At 43.0% G+C, this 18,673-nt stretch overlaps 1 protein-coding gene and 1 long non-coding RNA gene across 6 annotated transcripts in view; one reads left to right on the forward strand and one right to left on the reverse strand.

Annotated features, from left to right (window-relative positions):
* Window positions 1-347: 347 nt before the first annotated feature.
* On the reverse strand, window positions 348-14,395 carry LOC140128008 (uncharacterized). 5 transcript variants are annotated; one of them, XR_011855092.1, is made up of 5 exons: window positions 14,284-14,395; window positions 9,275-9,370; window positions 8,479-8,622; window positions 6,777-6,975; window positions 348-1,220 (listed from the first exon to the last, which is right to left on the reverse strand). It is a non-coding gene; the product is annotated as an uncharacterized lncRNA (long non-coding RNA). The 5 variants fall into 5 exon arrangements; XR_011855090.1 differs by having other exon boundaries at window positions 348-3,321; window positions 14,284-14,394; XR_011855091.1 differs by having other exon boundaries at window positions 348-3,321; window positions 9,275-9,373; window positions 14,284-14,394.
* Window positions 14,375-18,673, forward strand: part of BIN3 (bridging integrator 3) — a 29,598-nt gene continuing 25,299 nt past the window's right edge. Inside the window, exon 1 of the mRNA XM_072149329.1 lies at window positions 14,375-14,523. Coding sequence (XP_072005430.1) covers window positions 14,516-14,523 — 8 coding nt within the window. The 5' untranslated portion in view covers window positions 14,375-14,515. The remainder of the gene's footprint in view (window positions 14,524-18,673) is intronic.

Below are 18,673 nucleotides of genomic sequence, written 5' to 3' on the forward strand. Positions count from 1 at the left end.
CTGATGTGAATCTGGCGGCAAAGGGTCTCAGGGTATAGAGGGTTTAGAGAAAACTAAATCCTTCCTTAGTTTGAGGCAGGGTCGCTTATTTGCTGCTATGGCAAAAAAAAAAAAAAAATGATCTGCTGCTACGTCCAAATGTTAAATCCTCACGTGCCTGCTGTCCTCGTCACGTGGCTTCCTTTTCTATCGGTCCGTTGTCCTCCTTTCCATCCTCGTTCTTCTAGTATCACAAGTGACAGACTTCACATCTCTACCTTAAAGATATCTCCTCATTCTCTCTCCTCTCCATCCCCCTCGATTCCTTCTCATACACCCCCCCCCCCCCCAACCATTTCTTTTCAACGTCTGTCACACAATTTTATTACGGGAAAAAAAAAAACAAGTACAGCTTGAGTCAGTGTGTGCAAGAGCGCGTGTGCATGGTAATATATGATTTCTATCAGTCGTCCAAGTTTCAGCTGCAGACGAAGGAAAAGAGAGGGAGGATAAGACGCTGACGTTTTTTTTGACCAAAGAGCCGCTAAGTTTGGTGTCTTTCTGCAGTTTCTGTTAGTTGTTGTGAAAAATTTTGGGTGGCTTCTAGTGCGGACGGATCAGGCGCATATAAAATTTCATTTGACTACGTATTGATCTGAATGGGACTTGTGCTATTCAAATCTTCTCTGTAAGGGCTACAGAAGTGAGCGAAAAGACTAAGCTACACTCGGGAGACTCCTTTATGATGTCTAATAGGTCTTACAGGCAGACATATTACTTGTGAGACCACCTCTTTAAGACACCAGACGGCCTAGGGCAGTGATGACGAACCTTTCAGAGACCGAGTGCCCAAACTACAACCAAAATCCACTTATTTATCATGAAGTGCTAACATGGCATTTCAAGCAGTAACTTATCTCTACCTGTTCTTCAACATCATTCAATTGTATTGGCTTTTCTAAGGCCTCCAATGCAGTTGAAAGAAGGTGGACAAATTCAGACCACCATTGTAGCTTCTCTCTAGGAAGAATGGTGGGTCCAGCAGGAGGACCTCCAAAGACAATGCAGTTCAGTGAACACCTTCTCACTTTTCCTGCAGTTTCAAACAGCCAATGAAGTGTTGCAGGAAGATTTTGTGGATGTGTCCTGTTTGGTGAAATTGGGGCGATGGCCTGAGTGCCCACAGGATGGGCTCCGAGTGCTTCCTCTGGCACCCGTGCCATAGGTTCGCCACCACTGGCCTAGGGGATAGATAAGAACATACAACAGGGTTTAATTTTTTCCGTCAAAACGTAAACTAAATCTACCACCAGGATGAAGGATTGTAAACCAAGCACACTGACATACTGATATGTGCCCCCTCTGGCAGAAGCTGCTCTTCTTGTAGCTTCGTATGCCTTCGGGGCTCCAAGCTCCATTGATATCTATGAAGTCTGGAGCCCCTGAGGCTCATTTGCATATTGTGTGAAACCTTTTTATTGTAAAACACAAGGGCATAAGAAGCTAAAAGAAAAACAAAACCTGCCAGAGGGGGCACTCACCAGTATGTCAGTGTGCTTGGTTTACAATCCTTCATCCTGGTGATGGATTTCCTTTCAGATATTGACTTACACAATTTCCATGGAAGAAGACAACATAATCCTCAGGTTAGTCCCCCCACCTTGTACCATGCTTGCATTCACCCTGGGGTCCCTCTGGCTCAGAATTATCACTGGTATATGGTTGGGGGGACATCCTGTTGCATTGTGGCTTCTAGTTATACCTCTGACTTGAAGGGAGGGAGGAAGGGCTGATGTAAGCCGCGGCACCCACTCTTTAGAGGGCTCAGTGTTTGCACCGTAAATTTTTGATGCATGCTCATAGTTACTGTCTATGGCCTGTGTGAAGGAAGGAATACCCTCTCCTGTGCTTTGTTTCATAAATTCCCCTAGGATCACGGGTATTTCTAGCAGTTCTCTCTTGATCACTTTCAGTCGGTGTCAGCTACTCATCTCTAATTTACTCCCCTAATTTCTTCTCTCTCTCTCTTCTCCCTGTCACTCGTGCTTCCTCCACTCGCTGTCATCCTCCCTCCTTCCCTGATAATCCTCCCTGTGCTTCAGCCCTCTCCTTTTGTAAAATGACATATGTTTGTCACTTTGAGAAGAATTGGTGGGGGGCAGGGTTTTGGGGGGGGGGGATCCATCCCACCTCTCGCTCTATTTCTTGCATGTCTCTGCATGACAGTCAGGTCTACGACAAAAAAATTTTTTTTTTTTTTTTTGCTGCTATGGTAAAAAGGTGTGTATGGATGCCAAATTTCCTTAAAGAGATGCTTCTGAGCCTCCGGCTGCGGTCACACGTTGCATTTTGTTTGCGTCTACCACATGCATTTTACAAAATGCAAGCGTTAACAACTCGTTAACAAACGCATGCGCTAACACAGCGTTACAGCGTGCGTTAACAAAGTGTTAACCAATGTAATTAGGCAAATCTCCTCTTCATCTGTTTGAAAACGCATGCTACAAAATGCAATGTGTGACCGCAGTCTTATCAGTTTCCTCTCGTTGTTATGTGGGGAACTGAAATGAAAATCACTTGCTATACCAATTTTTTTTATCTTTCTAATAAGATGATAGATTATGTAATGTGTGTGCAATCTGAGAAGTAGTCGGGATACTGGAGAGTAGGCTATTTCCAGGCAGTGAGGAATAGGTCCAGCACCCTTACTGTGCCGTCTACTGGACCTTAGGCTACCTGCACGTGAACGTGTGCTGTTCTCGGGTCACAAACAATGAATCTGTGGTCCTTTTTTGTCCGTATGTCATCGGTGTGTAATGCATTGTTCACCTGTATGCCTGTAAAGCGGTCCGTATGTCATCCGTTTTTGTGGATACAAGATAAATGATGTCATAATCTTGTCCAAACCCCTTGTCGGGTCACATGCGTTTTCCTAAAAATTAGAGATGAGTGGACCCAATGGTTGGGTTTTGTCGTCTGACCGGGATATATTGGCGATCAATCAGATAATCCGGCAAATTGATGCTCCCTGTAACTAGCTCTGGCTATGACTGACCACAGGGATATCTCCTGCCAAATCATAGCAATGGCTAGTTACTAGGGGCGTCAATTTGGCCGGCAACTTCCAGGTCAGGTAGCCGTACATAAACCTGGGTCCGCTCATCTCTACTAGTAAGTGTTTCACTAATGTGGACAGCATGCGGATGACACTCGTGTGGCATCAGTATTTTTCATATTCTAGGGTAGACTCGAGCTGCAAACATAGGCAGGAATAGAGCCTGCTCTGCGTTTTCATTGAAAAGTGTGTATGGGTCCTTTGGAATGAATGCGTCCAATTGACATCTGCAAAAAAAAAAAAAAAACTTACAGCACCAGGACAAAAACAATGTTCATGAGTGTAGCCTAAACCAGCACTTGGAAAGCCTGACTATCCTGCCATCTCGTGCTCATGTATGTACGCCATGTAATAACCGGCCATATTGCTGCACAGATGATGGAAAGGAAGGTGCAAACAGCTTTTCTAGTACATTATTCCATTCCTTCAGTTAGTAAATGACCCCATATGTCCAAAGGGATATTTTTAGGGTGGTTTCACACACACTGTTTTTTTGGAACAATGCCACTGCAGTTTTTTTAATGCATTTTTTTTTTAAGCCAAAACCACGAGTTGATACAACAGGAAGCAGAAGGACAGTTCTGTTCTTATTTTGGCTTCATCCGCTCAAAAAATCTGCTGTCATGTCTTCCCAAAAACAACTATGTTAAAGCACCCTGGGACCCAGTATTTTTAGCACCCTGTCCCCTATCTGGATACAGAGAACCTGACAGAGTAGTCGCTAGGATTACTAACATTGTAAGAAATAATGATCTGTCTATATTAGTGCCATTTCACATGGAACCCAATGATGTTTTTGACAACCAGAATTCTGCTGCGGAACGTGTTATCCTTGTCGCTTAAATATGAAAAACCTGACAGAGCTGAGATTGATGAATTTGTGAACTGACCATAATATATTCTTTCCACTTATCTAGAATTAACTTTTTAGGCTCTGTTCACATGAAGCCTGATCTGAGTATTACCCATTAAGTTCCCCCGGGTGCTGGTATAGGGGAGCGGGTCTATGAATTACTTTTATTATTGAACTATAACACTTGCGAGAGTAGAAATCCAAATGCATTATTGAATCGGTATTTATACGCAGGCACTTTACTACAACTTCCTATGGCAGATGTAGGGTCACCTCTCTAAACTTACCCGTGCATAGTGTTCATTCCCTATGTGCCGTGTTTCTTGCTCACCCATTCTGACCTTTGGCAGCTATGAACTTGCACTTAGATGCACAGTCGCCCCAACATTAAAACAAGGCGTCTTCTCTCTCTGTGACTTCTCAGGTTTACAATGGACTTAAAGGGAACCTGTCACCAGATTCTACTACTGATTGAACTACTCACCCCCTCAGGTCGGGGATAATATGTCCTTTCTAGTATTCCTTCCTTAATTAGAAAACTCATCCGTTTACCAATTAAAAAATCTATAACATCATGTGACAATGAGCTATTATATTCTGCCTAAAATGAGTTTAGAGGCTTCAGGGGGTTTTAAGTTTTGGTTCTGTAAGACCTAGAAAGATGCTGCGGGTGTCATATTAGAGATAGGAATCTCAGCCTTCAGATTACATCAGGCTTGTATTTCTGTCATCTACAAAATCACAGATATAGATAGAGACATATAAGGTGAGTTAGTGGATAGCTTTACAGCCTTGCAGTGCTGGGGTCAAAGTCCCAGGGTCAACATCTGCAAAGAGTTTGTATGTTCTCTCCGTATTTGCGTGGGTTTCCTCCCACAATCCAAAACATACTGGTAGGTTAATTAGATTGTGAGCCCCATTGGGACAGGGACCGATTTGGCAAACTCTGTGGAATCTGTGTGCGCTATGTAAAGGAATTATTATTATACATGGAAATGAAAGTTGCAGATAAAGAACCAAGTGCTTCCTTTTTGAAAAGATGAGATTCTTCTCTTTAACATGACACCAGCACCATGTTTCTAAGTAACATAGAACTGAAGATAGAGGCGTCTGAAGTGAGGCCCCTTGCAGCCTCTAAATTTTACACATCTCAGGTAAAATATGACTCTTCTCTGCTTTTGATTTTTAAAAGGTAAACGGGTGAGATTTCACATAGAAGAGGGAATTTTAGAAAGGACATTTCATCCCCTACCTGTGGGGGCTTCTAATTTAATGGGGTAAAATCTGGTAACAGGGTCCATTTAAAGGGGTTTTATAGTAACAGGCCAACAGCATCAGATCAATAGGTACAATTGTGATGATGATCTAATGTTTAACATTGCCACGGGCTTGTACAGGTGCGGCAGGCTGTTTTGTGTTTACCTCGGTTTGTCTACAAGCACTTAGTAGTGGGATACAGCAGCGTCTCAAACAACTGATCTGATACCGATGGCCCATCTTAAGGGAAATCTACCAACAAAATCCATCATGATAAACCAGGGACATTACTCATAGCTCCAGGCACTGTGACTGTGGTAATCTTATATGTGTTATCTATGGCCTCCTTCCTTCTAACATCAACTTCTTAAATTATGCTTATGATGGGTCCCTAGGTGTTACCAGAGCTCCTCAATGCTGCAGCTCCACAGGCTGTTACACTGTCTCCCCCTCATCCTTTAGCACTTTCCCCCTCCCTCTGCTTTCTGTAATCTCATAGCAGCTGGGAGTCTCAGCCCACAGTCTGAAGGTGAGATATGCTCCTGAACTGTGTAACGGCCTGTGAAGCTATAGCACTGCGAGGCTCTGGTAACACCATTCATAGCCCTTCTGACCCATTAGTTGATTTTAGAAGGAAGTAGGTCACGGATAACAAATACAAGATACCACAGTCACGGTGCCTGGATCTATGAGCAAGTGTCCCTGGTTTAGTATGATGGATTTTGATGGTAGATTTCCTTTAAGGGGAGGTATTTTTCTGTTCCTAGAAATCCCCTTCAAGCAGCAATCTGGGAGTGAAAAGTGATAAAACCTACAAGATTTTTGTAAATACGGTGTCCTATGGGGGACATCTGTGCATGAAGCTTTAGAGCTCTGACTGTACATCTGCTTTAAGCAATGTTTGCACACAGATCTCTATGGGATGAATGTATATGTATGTGTAATATTAAAGTACACACTGCTCATTTCGTGAAGTTTTGCTCTACCAGCAAAAGGGTTAAAGGGAATGTACAGTCTCTTTCCTCTGAACGCATGGGGTAAAAGCATAAAGCATGTAGGGTATAAAGGGGGCCGCACTCCCATTCCCATCCTCATATATCATGGCACTGGGTGATGCCGGTGCTGTTATATCGCTGGTAACTGATGTGATGCACTTTATAGTGGTGTCATGTATACAGATAGTGAACACGCTGCAATGTATAATGATACCGACTATCTCTATACACTGATAATGACACTCAGCGCCTCTGCCCTCCCCACAGGACTACATGGTACGGTCCATACATACCAATGCTTTTATGTGCACACTAAATGATGGGAAACTGCTACTTTCGTGGGGATATTTTCCAAAAAAAAATAATAAAAATAAAAAACGGCGTCCGTTTTAATACACACTTATTCTTAGAAAATGTTTTTGTATAAATCAAACAAAAAAAAAAAATTGTACAAAAGTGAAAGCAGATGTCCTCTATATTTTGTGGCTGTTTCTATTCCCAGAGAGATTTCTATGTACCTTATAATAAGGTGAATAAATATATAAATATAGCTATATTCCAGGAACCAGTGACTTACCTCGATCTTAGGTTGCCTGGGAAAGATACTATGCTGCCAGTGATCTGCCAGATCCCACGTTTTTTTTTGTTCCCTCTGTAACGTGGATGTGTCGGGCTGATATATTAAAGCGTTTGCATTGAAGACTGGTAACATTTTCATCTCTATCTTTGTGTCCCGTTGTCTTTATTCAGATTCATGGTTGAAACACGTTTGGTGACTGAATGGGAGCAAAAAAAATTAGATTTTATTGGTCAGGCGTAAGCTCAAAGGAGTTTTTGCTGAGACCCCCACAGATCACAATCGTGACCCCTCGTCGTCGCTCCATCAGATTAATGGAGCTGAGGGCTGTGCATGACCGTTCTGCTCCATTAATCTCTATGGAGCAGACAGAGACCGGTGAGCGCTGCGCCCGGCGATTTCCGTCAGCTCCATAATGGAGCAGAACAGTCATGCGCGGCCGCCTTCTCCGTTAGTCTGACGGAGCGACTAGGGGTTCGACAGAAGTACGTGTCTGCACCACAGATGTGTGACACGAAACCGTTTTGTGGTACAGCTGCGCTGGCCACCATGCGGAACAAATTAAGTCATTCCTGCGCTCACCGTGCACCGTATTTAACATGCAAAGTCTGTCGTACGCCCCATGTTAAAGGTGCACCACAAAAAAGTTGGTGAACTCTGTAGGACCAGTGCAGGGAAGTGACAGATTCATGATTTCTGGTGCACGTTCTTAATGAATCGATCACACCCACCATTATACACCGGCAGAGCACTTTTCCTCCGGTTTCCCACATTCTTAGTAAATGTGCCCCGTTGAGTGTATCCATAGACATATACCGGCAGGTGAAGGCATTGTTGTTGTCTTTGTCTGCACATCATCATATGTAGTATTCTGTGGGAAACACAGGAGGAAAGATGCAGCAAGTGATCCCTTTCTATCCTGCTCCCTCCTGCTTAATGAAGTAAACATAATAGTCTACGGAGGACGGATGCTACTTAATGGCATCCACTCCCGGCCTGCACTGACTGTACGCTCTGAGAGCACCCCAGTGATATAAAGACTGTAACATCACTGGGTCAACACCCTGAACTGCGATGCTCACGCCTACTCACAGAGGGATAAGCTGCTGCTCTTGTAGTTGTAAAATTAGAAATTGTTTTATCTTGAGGTGGAGATAGTTTGTCAATGATAGATCTCAAAATTATACAAATCTGCTGCCAGCACTAGAGGGCGCCAAAGAGCTTACTGCATACTGTGATAGATACATATATATATACATATACATATATATAGGCAGTCTCCTACTTAAGGACACCCAACTTACAGTCGACCCCTAGTTACAGACGAATCCCTCTGCCCACTGTAAACTCTGGTGAAGTTCTCTGGATGCTTTATTTTAGCCTCAGGCTGCAATGATCAGCTGTAAGGTGTCTGTAATGAAGCTTTATTGATAATCTTTGGTCCCATTACAGCAAACAATTCAGCAAATCCCATTATCGCAAGGGCAAAATCTTTTTTAGTCTGGATCTACAATTATAAAATATACAGTTCCGACTTACATACAAATTCATCTTAAGAAGAAACCTAAAGAACCTATCTTGTATGTAACCTATATACCTCCTGCTGCCCTGTAGTTGTAGATTTGTAATATCTTTCAAGCCACAAGGAACAATAATGTCAATATTAAAATCATAAGTAAACAAATTATAATTGTATATAGACCTTAGAGTTCCTGTATATCTGCCCTTTGCAAGGGAAGGTGCACCACAATCTTCTCCTAATCTTCACTTTCTTCCCATATGACACTATGGTTGATGGTTGTGGTCTTATACACAACTCTTCCTGAAATCCACAGTCGTTTCTCATCTAGAACAAAACATACCATTTTTTTTTTCAGATGCCAGTGTTTGGTAAATGATTTACATGATCGGACCAGACGCAGATCCCGGCTTTATGATTGGCTGGGCCTCATGCAGCGAAAGTGAGGTAAACAGATCAGAGTTACCAAGGCAACAGAAGCAAACTGCACAAGAAGAGAGCTCCGATAATTAACATTTGTGTCTAGAATATGTGTAAGGAGCGATCTGTGCACGGGTGTTCAGTGTATGGGAATGTCAGCAGGCGCATAGCGATGGATGGCTGTAACGAGGGGGGATGTGTCACACGGCTAGAGGAGGCAGAGTGTACGTTATCCGAGCCATACCAGGTGTACAATACAAGCAATTACACGCAGCAGGGAAAAAAACACGGAAAAAATTGACATGTGGTTTGGAATTTTCATGGGGGATTTTACCCTTTGCAGCGCCTATAGTTAAAATCTGCATGCAAAACGCATTGGATTACCATGAATATATAGAACAATCTGAAGTGGATGCTCACACGGTGGATTAGATCAGGGATAGACCTATGTGTACAGAGGTGTCCCATTGGTTTCCACATGTCCTATTATTTTGCAAGAAGTGACTTACATGTTGCCCTCTCAGCATTAGGACGGGCACAACATTGACACAAATATTACCTGTATCAAAAGTTGTAGAAACTTCATGTTCAAAAGGTCATCATGCAGAAAGTGCGAAGTCTTTCCTACTTGAATACACGAGTCCGATGGGTGACCCTACTTGGTAAGAAGAGCAAAGAGTTCAATAAATAAATATGCTGAATATATTCCTAAAAAGCTATATAGCAAACTGCTCAGCTCCTGCTGCTCAATAACATTCTGCCTGCAGATAGGACACTATGAACAATCTGCTCAGCTCCTCCTGCTCTATAACATGCTGCCTGCAGGTAGGACATGATGAACAATCTGCTCAGCTCCTCCTACTCTATAACATGCTGCATGCAGATAGGACACAATGAACAATCTGCTCAGCTCCTCCTGCTCTACAACATGCTGCATGCAGATAGGACATGATGAACAAACTGCTCGGCTCCTCCTGCTTTATAACATGCTGCCTGCATATGGGGCACTATATATAATCTGCTCCTTTACCCCTGCTCTACAACATGCTGCCTGCAGACATGCCACTATGTACAATCTGCTCTGCTCCTCCTGCTCTATAACATTCCTGCAGATAGGACAGTGTATACAACCTTTTAAGCTCCTTCTGCTCTATAACATGCTTCCTGCAGGTAGGGTACTATATACAATCTGCTCAGTTCCCCCTGCTTTATAATACACTGCCAGAATATGGGACACTATATATAAACTGCTCAGTTCCCCCTGCACTATAACATGCTGCCTGCAGATAGGACAGTTGTAGAGGATCACAGCACAGGCTGTGGTCAGAAAATAACAGATCTCTATTGACAGCCCTCATGGGTCCAGGTAATAGGGACAGTGGAGATAATTGACTAAGTAACCTCTGGCTTGTTTGTAAATTACAAAAACCTGGTCCCATAAATGTTTCAATTTATAGCACTGCATCCAGATGTTGCTTGTGAGAGGGAGTGAAAGCTGGAAAACATTCATCCTCTGAAAGAGTAATGGATAGATCCCTTTCCAAAGCAGCCACAAACCGAGTGTTCCCCAAATACAGCTCTGACACCAATATCCTGGCAAACACGGAAAGTGGACGGGCAAGGCTGTGGGGTCAGTAAGCCAAACCTCCGACTCCAACTCTTTATTTCCCTAACTTAAATTCCGACCTCATCTCAACAACCCTGGTTTCCTGGTCACTCTAGCAGTGCTGAAATAAATGCAGTTATTCCTTCCCAGTGCCTTATTCCTCTGACCTGTAGGGGAGGGGCTTCACTACTGAGCATGTACATAAAGTGCAGCCACAATGATCTCAACTAAAAGCCTAGCAGAGAATGCACAACCAGCAAGCCACATGCAGCCTAAGTTTCTGTCTACACCCTGCTGACAGTCCAATGAGCACTTCCAAAACTGTTGGAAGCATTCAATGGTGCAGGAGGCCGGGTAGCGGTGAGTGCAACTGAGAAGATCTCACTGCTCCCGGGTCCTCTCCCGCTGATCCGCTTTGTGTCTCTTTGTACTGGTTGTATACGTCAGGGTAATTATAGCAGTCTGCTCTGGGGTCTCCACAATTATTATTGTCTACTCTTATGGTCTCTCTATTATTATCATTTTCGGCTCTGGGGTCTCCAGTATAGGCAGTCCCCTACTTCAGAACACCCGACCACTAGTTACAAACGGACCTCTGGATGTTGGTAATTTACTGTACTTTAGTCCCAGGCTACAATGATCATCTGTAACAGTTTTCAAAGGTGTCTGAAATTATAGAGAACCCGTCATCAGCAATTGGCCTAAAAAAAAACACTACCGGAATATTGTCAGTGTAACGTAATCTAGTTTTTGTTTATGTCATGGTCCAGTGTGGTGACATCATCAAGAAAATCTACTTTGAAATGTAAATTGCTTGTATAAAGTCAGGGAGGAGGGGAGTTCAACAATGAAGTCAAGGTGGGGAGCTGTGAAAACCTCCTCCTCTGTCATACAAATCATAGAGATGTGGTCAGTGATGTCTCTGGATGCAGGATCATCAATTACAGTGAAGACGGCTTTCTGGGGAAGAGAGTTTGACTTCAGTGTTAAAATCTCCTCCTCCTTGACTTTATACAATTAACATCTCTTTTCAAAGAAGATTTTCTGGATGATGCCATGACACTGGGTCATGAAAGAAAACAAAACTGGAAGGGTGTCAGCGGCTTGGCAGCATACTGGCAGTGGTTTATTAGTTCAGTTTCTGCTGACAGGTTCCCTTTAAGATTTATTGTTAAGATTGCTTCTTATGACATCCAACATTTTTAAAAATTATAAATACAATTATAAAATTTACAGTTCCGACTTACATACAAATTCAACTTAAGAACAAACCTACAGAATTTCGTACATAACCCGGGGACTGCCTGTACTATTATTATCTTCTCTGGGATCTCCGTTGATATTGTCTGCTCTGAATGCAGTATTAGGTTGCTGGGGTAGTATTTATTGCTGTACTGTGGTTGTGCATTTAGGGTGTTGGTTGCTGATACAGTCCCTTAAAGAGGACCTGTCACCCAAATTTTCGGCACTAGGAGCTGCTTATTAAAGTAAGCAGCTCCTAGTGCTTGAACAAACGCCGCAGTGTTAAGAGTGATAGCGTTACCGGAAACCTCCGGTAACGCTATCAAACACTGCGGCGGAGTACAATGTAATCATCGGACAGCTTGCAAAGTGCCAAAAATTTGGTAGACAGTCTGACAATATGGCCCCTGGACCAATAAATGTTGTTCACCCCCGGCCTAAATCTTTATATCAAGAATAGAACGAACATTTTAAAAGGGAACCTACCACCACAATTCTACCTATAAAAGGTAGAATGGGTGGTAGGTGGGTGTATGGGACGTGAGGAGAGCTGTTTGTAGAGCTAATCCTCAAGTCCCCGCTATCTTTTTAAAATCATTAATACCCTAATATGTTAATTTTCTAAAGCGGCTACTGGGTCGTGGAGTGGCTGAACATGAGGCTAAACGTTGCGGCTACTCCACGCCCCAGTAGCCTCTTTTCTCCTCCTACCCTGACATCTTCGGCGCGCAGCTCCTTGTAGCTGCCGAAGATGTCAGGGTAGAAGGAGAAGTCGGAGTCAATCCATTTTTTATTACAACTCCACCAAAATGGTCACTGACTCTGACTCCAAAAGTCCTGGGGATGAGATGGAGGTGACATGTGGGTCCAGAGTGTCTTAAAAATAGCCAATAATACCATAGAAAACGGAGTAGATAATGGTACCGTGTGAGGTTTACAGTGTGTTTTTTTTTTTCTATTCTACTAATACAGATCTCTCTGGTCCAATAACTGGAAGTCGTTAAGGCAAGGGACAGCTGTTCCGCCAAAAAAGTACCTCTTAGGCCTCTTGCACACTAGCGTTGCGTTTCACGTCAGGGTGCAATGCGTGAAAAACTGACGTTTTTGCTGCGTTTTTGTTTCATTTTTGTTCGCGTTTTTTTGCGTTTTCGGTGCGTTTTTCACGCGCGTTTTTTTAAGTCAATGGGACTTTTTCAAAGGGACCAAGGTTCGGGAATAAAATGTTTTATTTAATTGAAAAATAATGTCTTCTGATAAGTTGCAAACATCTGCGATCTATTCTTCACTGTTCCGCGCGCGTATATTATCTCCCGACAAGTTAGCAGATGTGAAGAACAGTGAAGAATAGAATAAAACCAGTGAACACAGTGAAAACAGTGACCACAGGATCATTTAAGATAAAAACACAGTGCAGAACACAGTGCAGAATAGATTACAGATGTTCGGCACATCTGCTTACTTGTCGGGAGATACGCGCGGAGCGGTGCGAACAAAATAGCATGTGAAGAACAATATATATGTGTGAAGAAGACATTGCAGATGTATGGAAACATCTGCAATGTGTTCTTTACACACATATATATTGTTCTTCACATGCTATTTTGTTCGCAGCGCTCCGCGCGTATCTCCCGACAAGTAAGCAGATGTGCCGAACATCTGTAATCTATTCTGCACTGTGTTCTGCACTGTGTTTTTATCTTAAATGATCCTGTATTCACTGTGTTCACTGTTTTTATTCTATTCTTCACTGTTCTTCATTGTGTTTTTTTAATTAAATGATCGTTCGCGAGCAGGGGAAATACTGTTATACTGGTCACCTAGCAACCCTTACGTTTAAAACGCATTGCACTTGCAATGATTGCGAGTGCAATGCGTTCTTGATGCATCTCCATAGACTTGAATGGGGCGTGAAAATTGCGCGTGACTCGCAAAAATAGAGCATGCTGCGATTTTGACGCGCGTGCAAACGAACGCAAGCACGCGCGTTGAAAACCACGCAAATGGAGAAAGACCCATTGAATACAATGGGACAGAGTGCAATGCAAGTTCTGCGCGTCAAATGCACGCGCAGAACTCGCGCGTGAAAAACGCCAGTGTAGAAGGGGCCTTACTAATTAATAATTTTTTTTTATTCATATAGCGCACACAGTTACGCAGCGCTACACAGAGCTTACCAAATCAGTCCCTGTCCCCAGTGGGGCTCACAATCTATTCAACCTACCAGTATGATTTTGAATGTGGGAGGAAACCAGAGGACACGGGGGAAACCCACATGAACACGGAGTGAATATATAAAAACTCTTTGCAGATGTTGACCTACACTCCCTAGACCTATGCATGAACCATTTTTTTTTAAATTTTAGGTGTATTAATTCGTCACAAAACCTTTCTAAACGTGGTATCTCAGTGATCGTACGACCTAGAGGGAAGTCGATATGTTATGTGGAACAAATATTAAATGTTGTAAACACACAGAGCCTGCAAGAAAATGGCGCAACTGTGTGTTTTTTTTCAGTCAGTTTCACCTTATTTGGAAGTAAATAGCGAAGAATATTAAATGGCAGCACTAGGAAACACAATTTGCAAGTAACAAGCCCTGTTATAGGAGCTTGTTGAAGAAAAAACGAGCAGTAATGGGTAAATAATAAAAGTATAAACAATAATACATTATATAGAGAGCTGAGCAGGACACGAGGTGAAAGAAAAGTCTCTGCATTCACCTCAACTAAATTTTTACCGCCTTGGGCCACGCGCATGCGCACTAACGCATGAATCAGTGTTTGCATCTCATACCGCCGCGCTACTTGAAACCGCTCCCCCTGCGTGACGTCACATCCGCCACTGGGCGTTACTAGGGATGTCAACTTCCTGGAGACCGACACAAACCCGGAAATTATAGAAGGATAATAACAAGAGCGGCGGACGACAACAACAGGGAAGTCCCGGGGGAAGATGAGTTGGTGAGTCTGATACAGCTGTGTGTCAACTGTGCCCAGCTATGTGCGGCTTTTCTCAGAGTGTGATGGGACTTGTAGTATTACAGGTCACTGCTCAGTCTAATGGCGCCCCCTATGCTATTAATGTTACTTGTCAGAATCCTGCTCCAGAATCACAGTCACCGTCTCAATTACTTATAGTATGCAGCTTCTCTTCCTCTCTTATTCCTCCTGGAAATGTTTGACAACTGGGTGTTACCATAAGGGGGAGCTTCCCTACTGACTAACAATAGTCAGTGCTGACTATAGGACGTGATATGTATTTCCAGGAAGAATAACAGAGGGACCTTTCAAAAAAAAAAAAAAAAAAACATTTGGATTTCATTGTTGGTGATATTGATGATTTAACTAATAGTTTTGTGTGGGTCCAACCCTGAGAATGGAGCTGGAAGGATAGCGCTGCTCTCTGTGTGGTGGCCAGGCTCAGTTACTGCAACTCTCCGTGTTTGTGTGGGTTACCTCTGGGTCCTCCGGTTTCCTCCCACACTCCAAAAACATACTGGCAGGTTGATTAGATTGTGAGCCTCATTGGGGACAGGGACTGATTTGGCAGACTCTGTGTGCTCTATATAAATAAAGAATTATTATTAATAACTCAGGTGAATGGCCAATACACAGAAAATGCAGCTGTTCTACATTTTGTTTCTGGTACCAGGGGCATTTGATTGGTGTGGGTCCGGATTTTCAGACACTTATCTATGTGATAGTGATGCCCTATCCTATAGATAGAAATACCCTAGCACTAACCTGATAGCCCCCTTTAATACTGCCTGGGAGGTGTGATGGTGGACATGTAACTTGCTGTCACATTTGTTTTGTGTATTCTCAGGCTCAGAGGGTGCAATTATTAATGCGGATCACCCTTATCACATGGGGAGTCCTCAGCTAATCGTTCATCTACCCTGCTCTACGGAAAACGAGTGTCCTAGTACTGCATCTGCGGGGCAGTGGTTATAAAGCCACTTTCTCTAGTAGGGGAAACAACCCTTCAGAAGAGTAGTTTCTCTGCTTATATAAAGGGGGTTATCCGATTTAGAAGATTCCATTTCTATATTCGTGAGGGTCCTCTTCATGTTTTGACCAGAGAGGACCTGTCCTGTGCTTCTTTACACTACCCTTTGATTTGGCACTGTGTAATTCTTCATTTGTCCTGTGGTGGCGCTGCAGAGAGATGGAGGGATGGGTACCAGTAGGAGTATTTATTTATTATGAATGAGGTCTTATAAAATGCATTGAATTTTTGCGCTAACCTTCTCCGTTTGATATCATTGTCAATACAACAGAACTTCCTTCACAGAAGAATAGATTGTCTAGAGCAGATTAAAGGGGTTACCCAGTTGTAGCTTTCCTTTGGAGCGGCCAACATCGCCTTTTTGGTGGTGGACTGTTCATTTTAATGCAACAGCAGTAACAGCGTTCAGCATCATCTGCAGCCCATGCAACCCATACAGAGGCAGCCCATATACAATTGTGCCATAGTGGAGCCTGTTTATAGACTACAGCCTCTCTCTCTTACCTCTACTCCAGCAGCATTATCTACAGGGACTGATGTACTGAACCACTACGCACTCTCTATGGATGTGATGTCATCATCTTAGGCTACATTCACACGACCGTTTGATTTCTCCAGTCCCCTATTTACGGGCCGTATGAGCCCGTGTATACGTGCCGTTTTTCATCCGTATGAAGCGCGTATGTAACCCGTATTTTATACGTCCCCATAGACTTCTAGGGCATACAGAACTGAAATACGGGAGAAATAGGACATGCTCAATATTTTTATACGCCAAACTAAGAGTAGGCTCAACAAATTAGGTCTATTACTAATAGGACCCACACCATAAACAATGTACATGAATTTGAAACAGCAGAGTGGTGTGCAAAAAAAGGTCCATGCCGTAAATGCATTCCAAATAATCTAAAGTTTATTGAATCAACACCAATAAAAACACACGTGTAAGAATACGTGCCACAGTAGGGGACTGGTTATGATGCAACCAGTAATTTCCCCTGAGGAAGCCACGGAGGTGGCGATACGCGTGGGGCACTAGCCCACACTATTCCCCTATGCAAGCTTGAACTAGGTAATATTAGACCATACTGGCATTTGTATATGTATATATAGAGGCTATTTTAGCTTTCATGCATTGATGATTGTGATATCTTGTTTCTGAGCCAGTTTGGATCTTTAAGATTGTTTGTACTTATGGTATACTTGCATATGTCCATATAGAGGATAGTGTGGAGGGGAAAATTACTGGTTGCATCATAACCAGTCCCCTACTGTGGCACGTATTCTTACACTTGCGTTTTTAAGTGTTTTTATTGGTGTTGATTCAATAAACTTTAGATTTGGAATGCATTTACGGCATGGACCTTTTTTTGCACACCACTCTGCTGTTTCAAATTCATGTACAATATTTTTATACGGCTAGTATACAGTACGGTACGTTACGGTGTCAAAAATGGCAATATAAACGTTGGATGTATTGACCACTGAAATGAATGTGGCCGTATGTAACCGGTAAAAAAAACGGTACGGATACGGCCGCTTTCATACGTCCATGTGAATGTAGCCTTAGGAGATGGATTTTCTATCTAGAAATGTGGTGGTTATACCCAGATATTGAATGTGATATCAAGGAGCAAAACAAAATAGTTGGAATGGATATGTTAATTTTTCACTTCTGTCAATTAGTCACATGGATGTAGGGATAGTTGGTTGGATTCCAAAGATGCCTAATTTTATTGTTCAGCCTTCATAATAAATTTTAATTAGTAAACGTGTAACTGCTGACTATGGGCTAGTACTGCCGCAGTGATGACTATGTGTAGTATACAGAATGGATGCCACTGTGCCTGGTGTTAAAGAGGCTGTAACACCTGTCCTAGGATGAAATGTTTAATCGATGCTTCCTTCCAGGATTTTGATCTCCATTGATCTGATGTTGACAGCTCCCCATTTTGCAGTAGTGTGAGCCAATCGCATTTCAATCCTCTGATTGGTCTCTACTGAATGCCATCATTCTGGCTCCTGTGACCACTGAGACTGCCCCGGTGTGTATCTTGCAGACGACAACCACAGATCTCTATGCCCTTGGTTAGGGAGCTGCTAGACACTGCTGATGAGGGCTCTGCATACATGTGACATGGACCAATAGACCCCAGGGGTTATATCAGTGAAAAAGGCCTAGTGGTAAGACTATCTCTGTGACAACTGATAACATAGCTGATCCGTTAGTACCCGGGCCCTGTTCCATGCCTGGAGATGTGTGTTTCCTGGCAGCACAAGAGTTACACAGCTTTGACAGCGCAGAACTCCGTGCACAGCCCATTCTTGAGTATTTTTGGCCACTCTCCAGCTCCTAGAGAAAAATATCTTATGTAGCCAAGTATGTTCTGCAAACAGAATCTATGTGAAGCTCCCTCCTCCCCTCCTCGCTCCTCTCCGAGCCCTGACTCACCTTGTTCTACATTCACCAGCACCCGATTATCACCATCAGGTCCCTGCTTCTAGCAGTGTCACCCAGGAAGAGATGAGGGCTGGTGACTTACACTCGGGGATATATGACGCCAAATGTACAATCCATTATTTGGCGTTGAAGGCATGGGTTTTAAATTGCAATGGATCAGCTGAAGAGAGATATTAACGGCTGTTAACATTTGTGTTTACAAAACGCAACAGTTAACGCATTTTCAGTGAAGGCAGCTGTGAAACCGATTTAAAACCAGCCAAATGGATGGTGAGCTTACAAAAATGCAATAGTTGAAAAATGGCCCAAGAACATGACATGTGGTGGCACACGTGGCGTTTTGAACCAGTTTTTGGGCCATTTTTAAGCAGTCCGTTAAAAACGCATCTGTTTTTTAAAAACGTATCCGTTTTTGACCAGTTTTCCCAATTATCTTAATTAAAACGGGTCAAAAACGGATGGGTTTTCAAAAAATGCATGCATTTTTTAACGGACTGTTTAAAAACGGCCCAATAACGGCTTCAAAACTTTGTGTGTGCCGCTGGCCTTAGGCTGTGTTCACATGTTGAACGCATGCGTTTTTGACAGGTTTGACCAATTATCTTAATTCAAACTGGTCAAAAATGCATGCGTTTTTTTCC

The sequence above is a fragment of the Engystomops pustulosus genome, chromosome 4 (assembly GCF_040894005.1).
Source record: "Engystomops pustulosus chromosome 4, aEngPut4.maternal, whole genome shotgun sequence".
In the NCBI taxonomy this organism is placed as follows: Eukaryota; Metazoa; Chordata; class Amphibia; order Anura; family Leptodactylidae; genus Engystomops; species Engystomops pustulosus.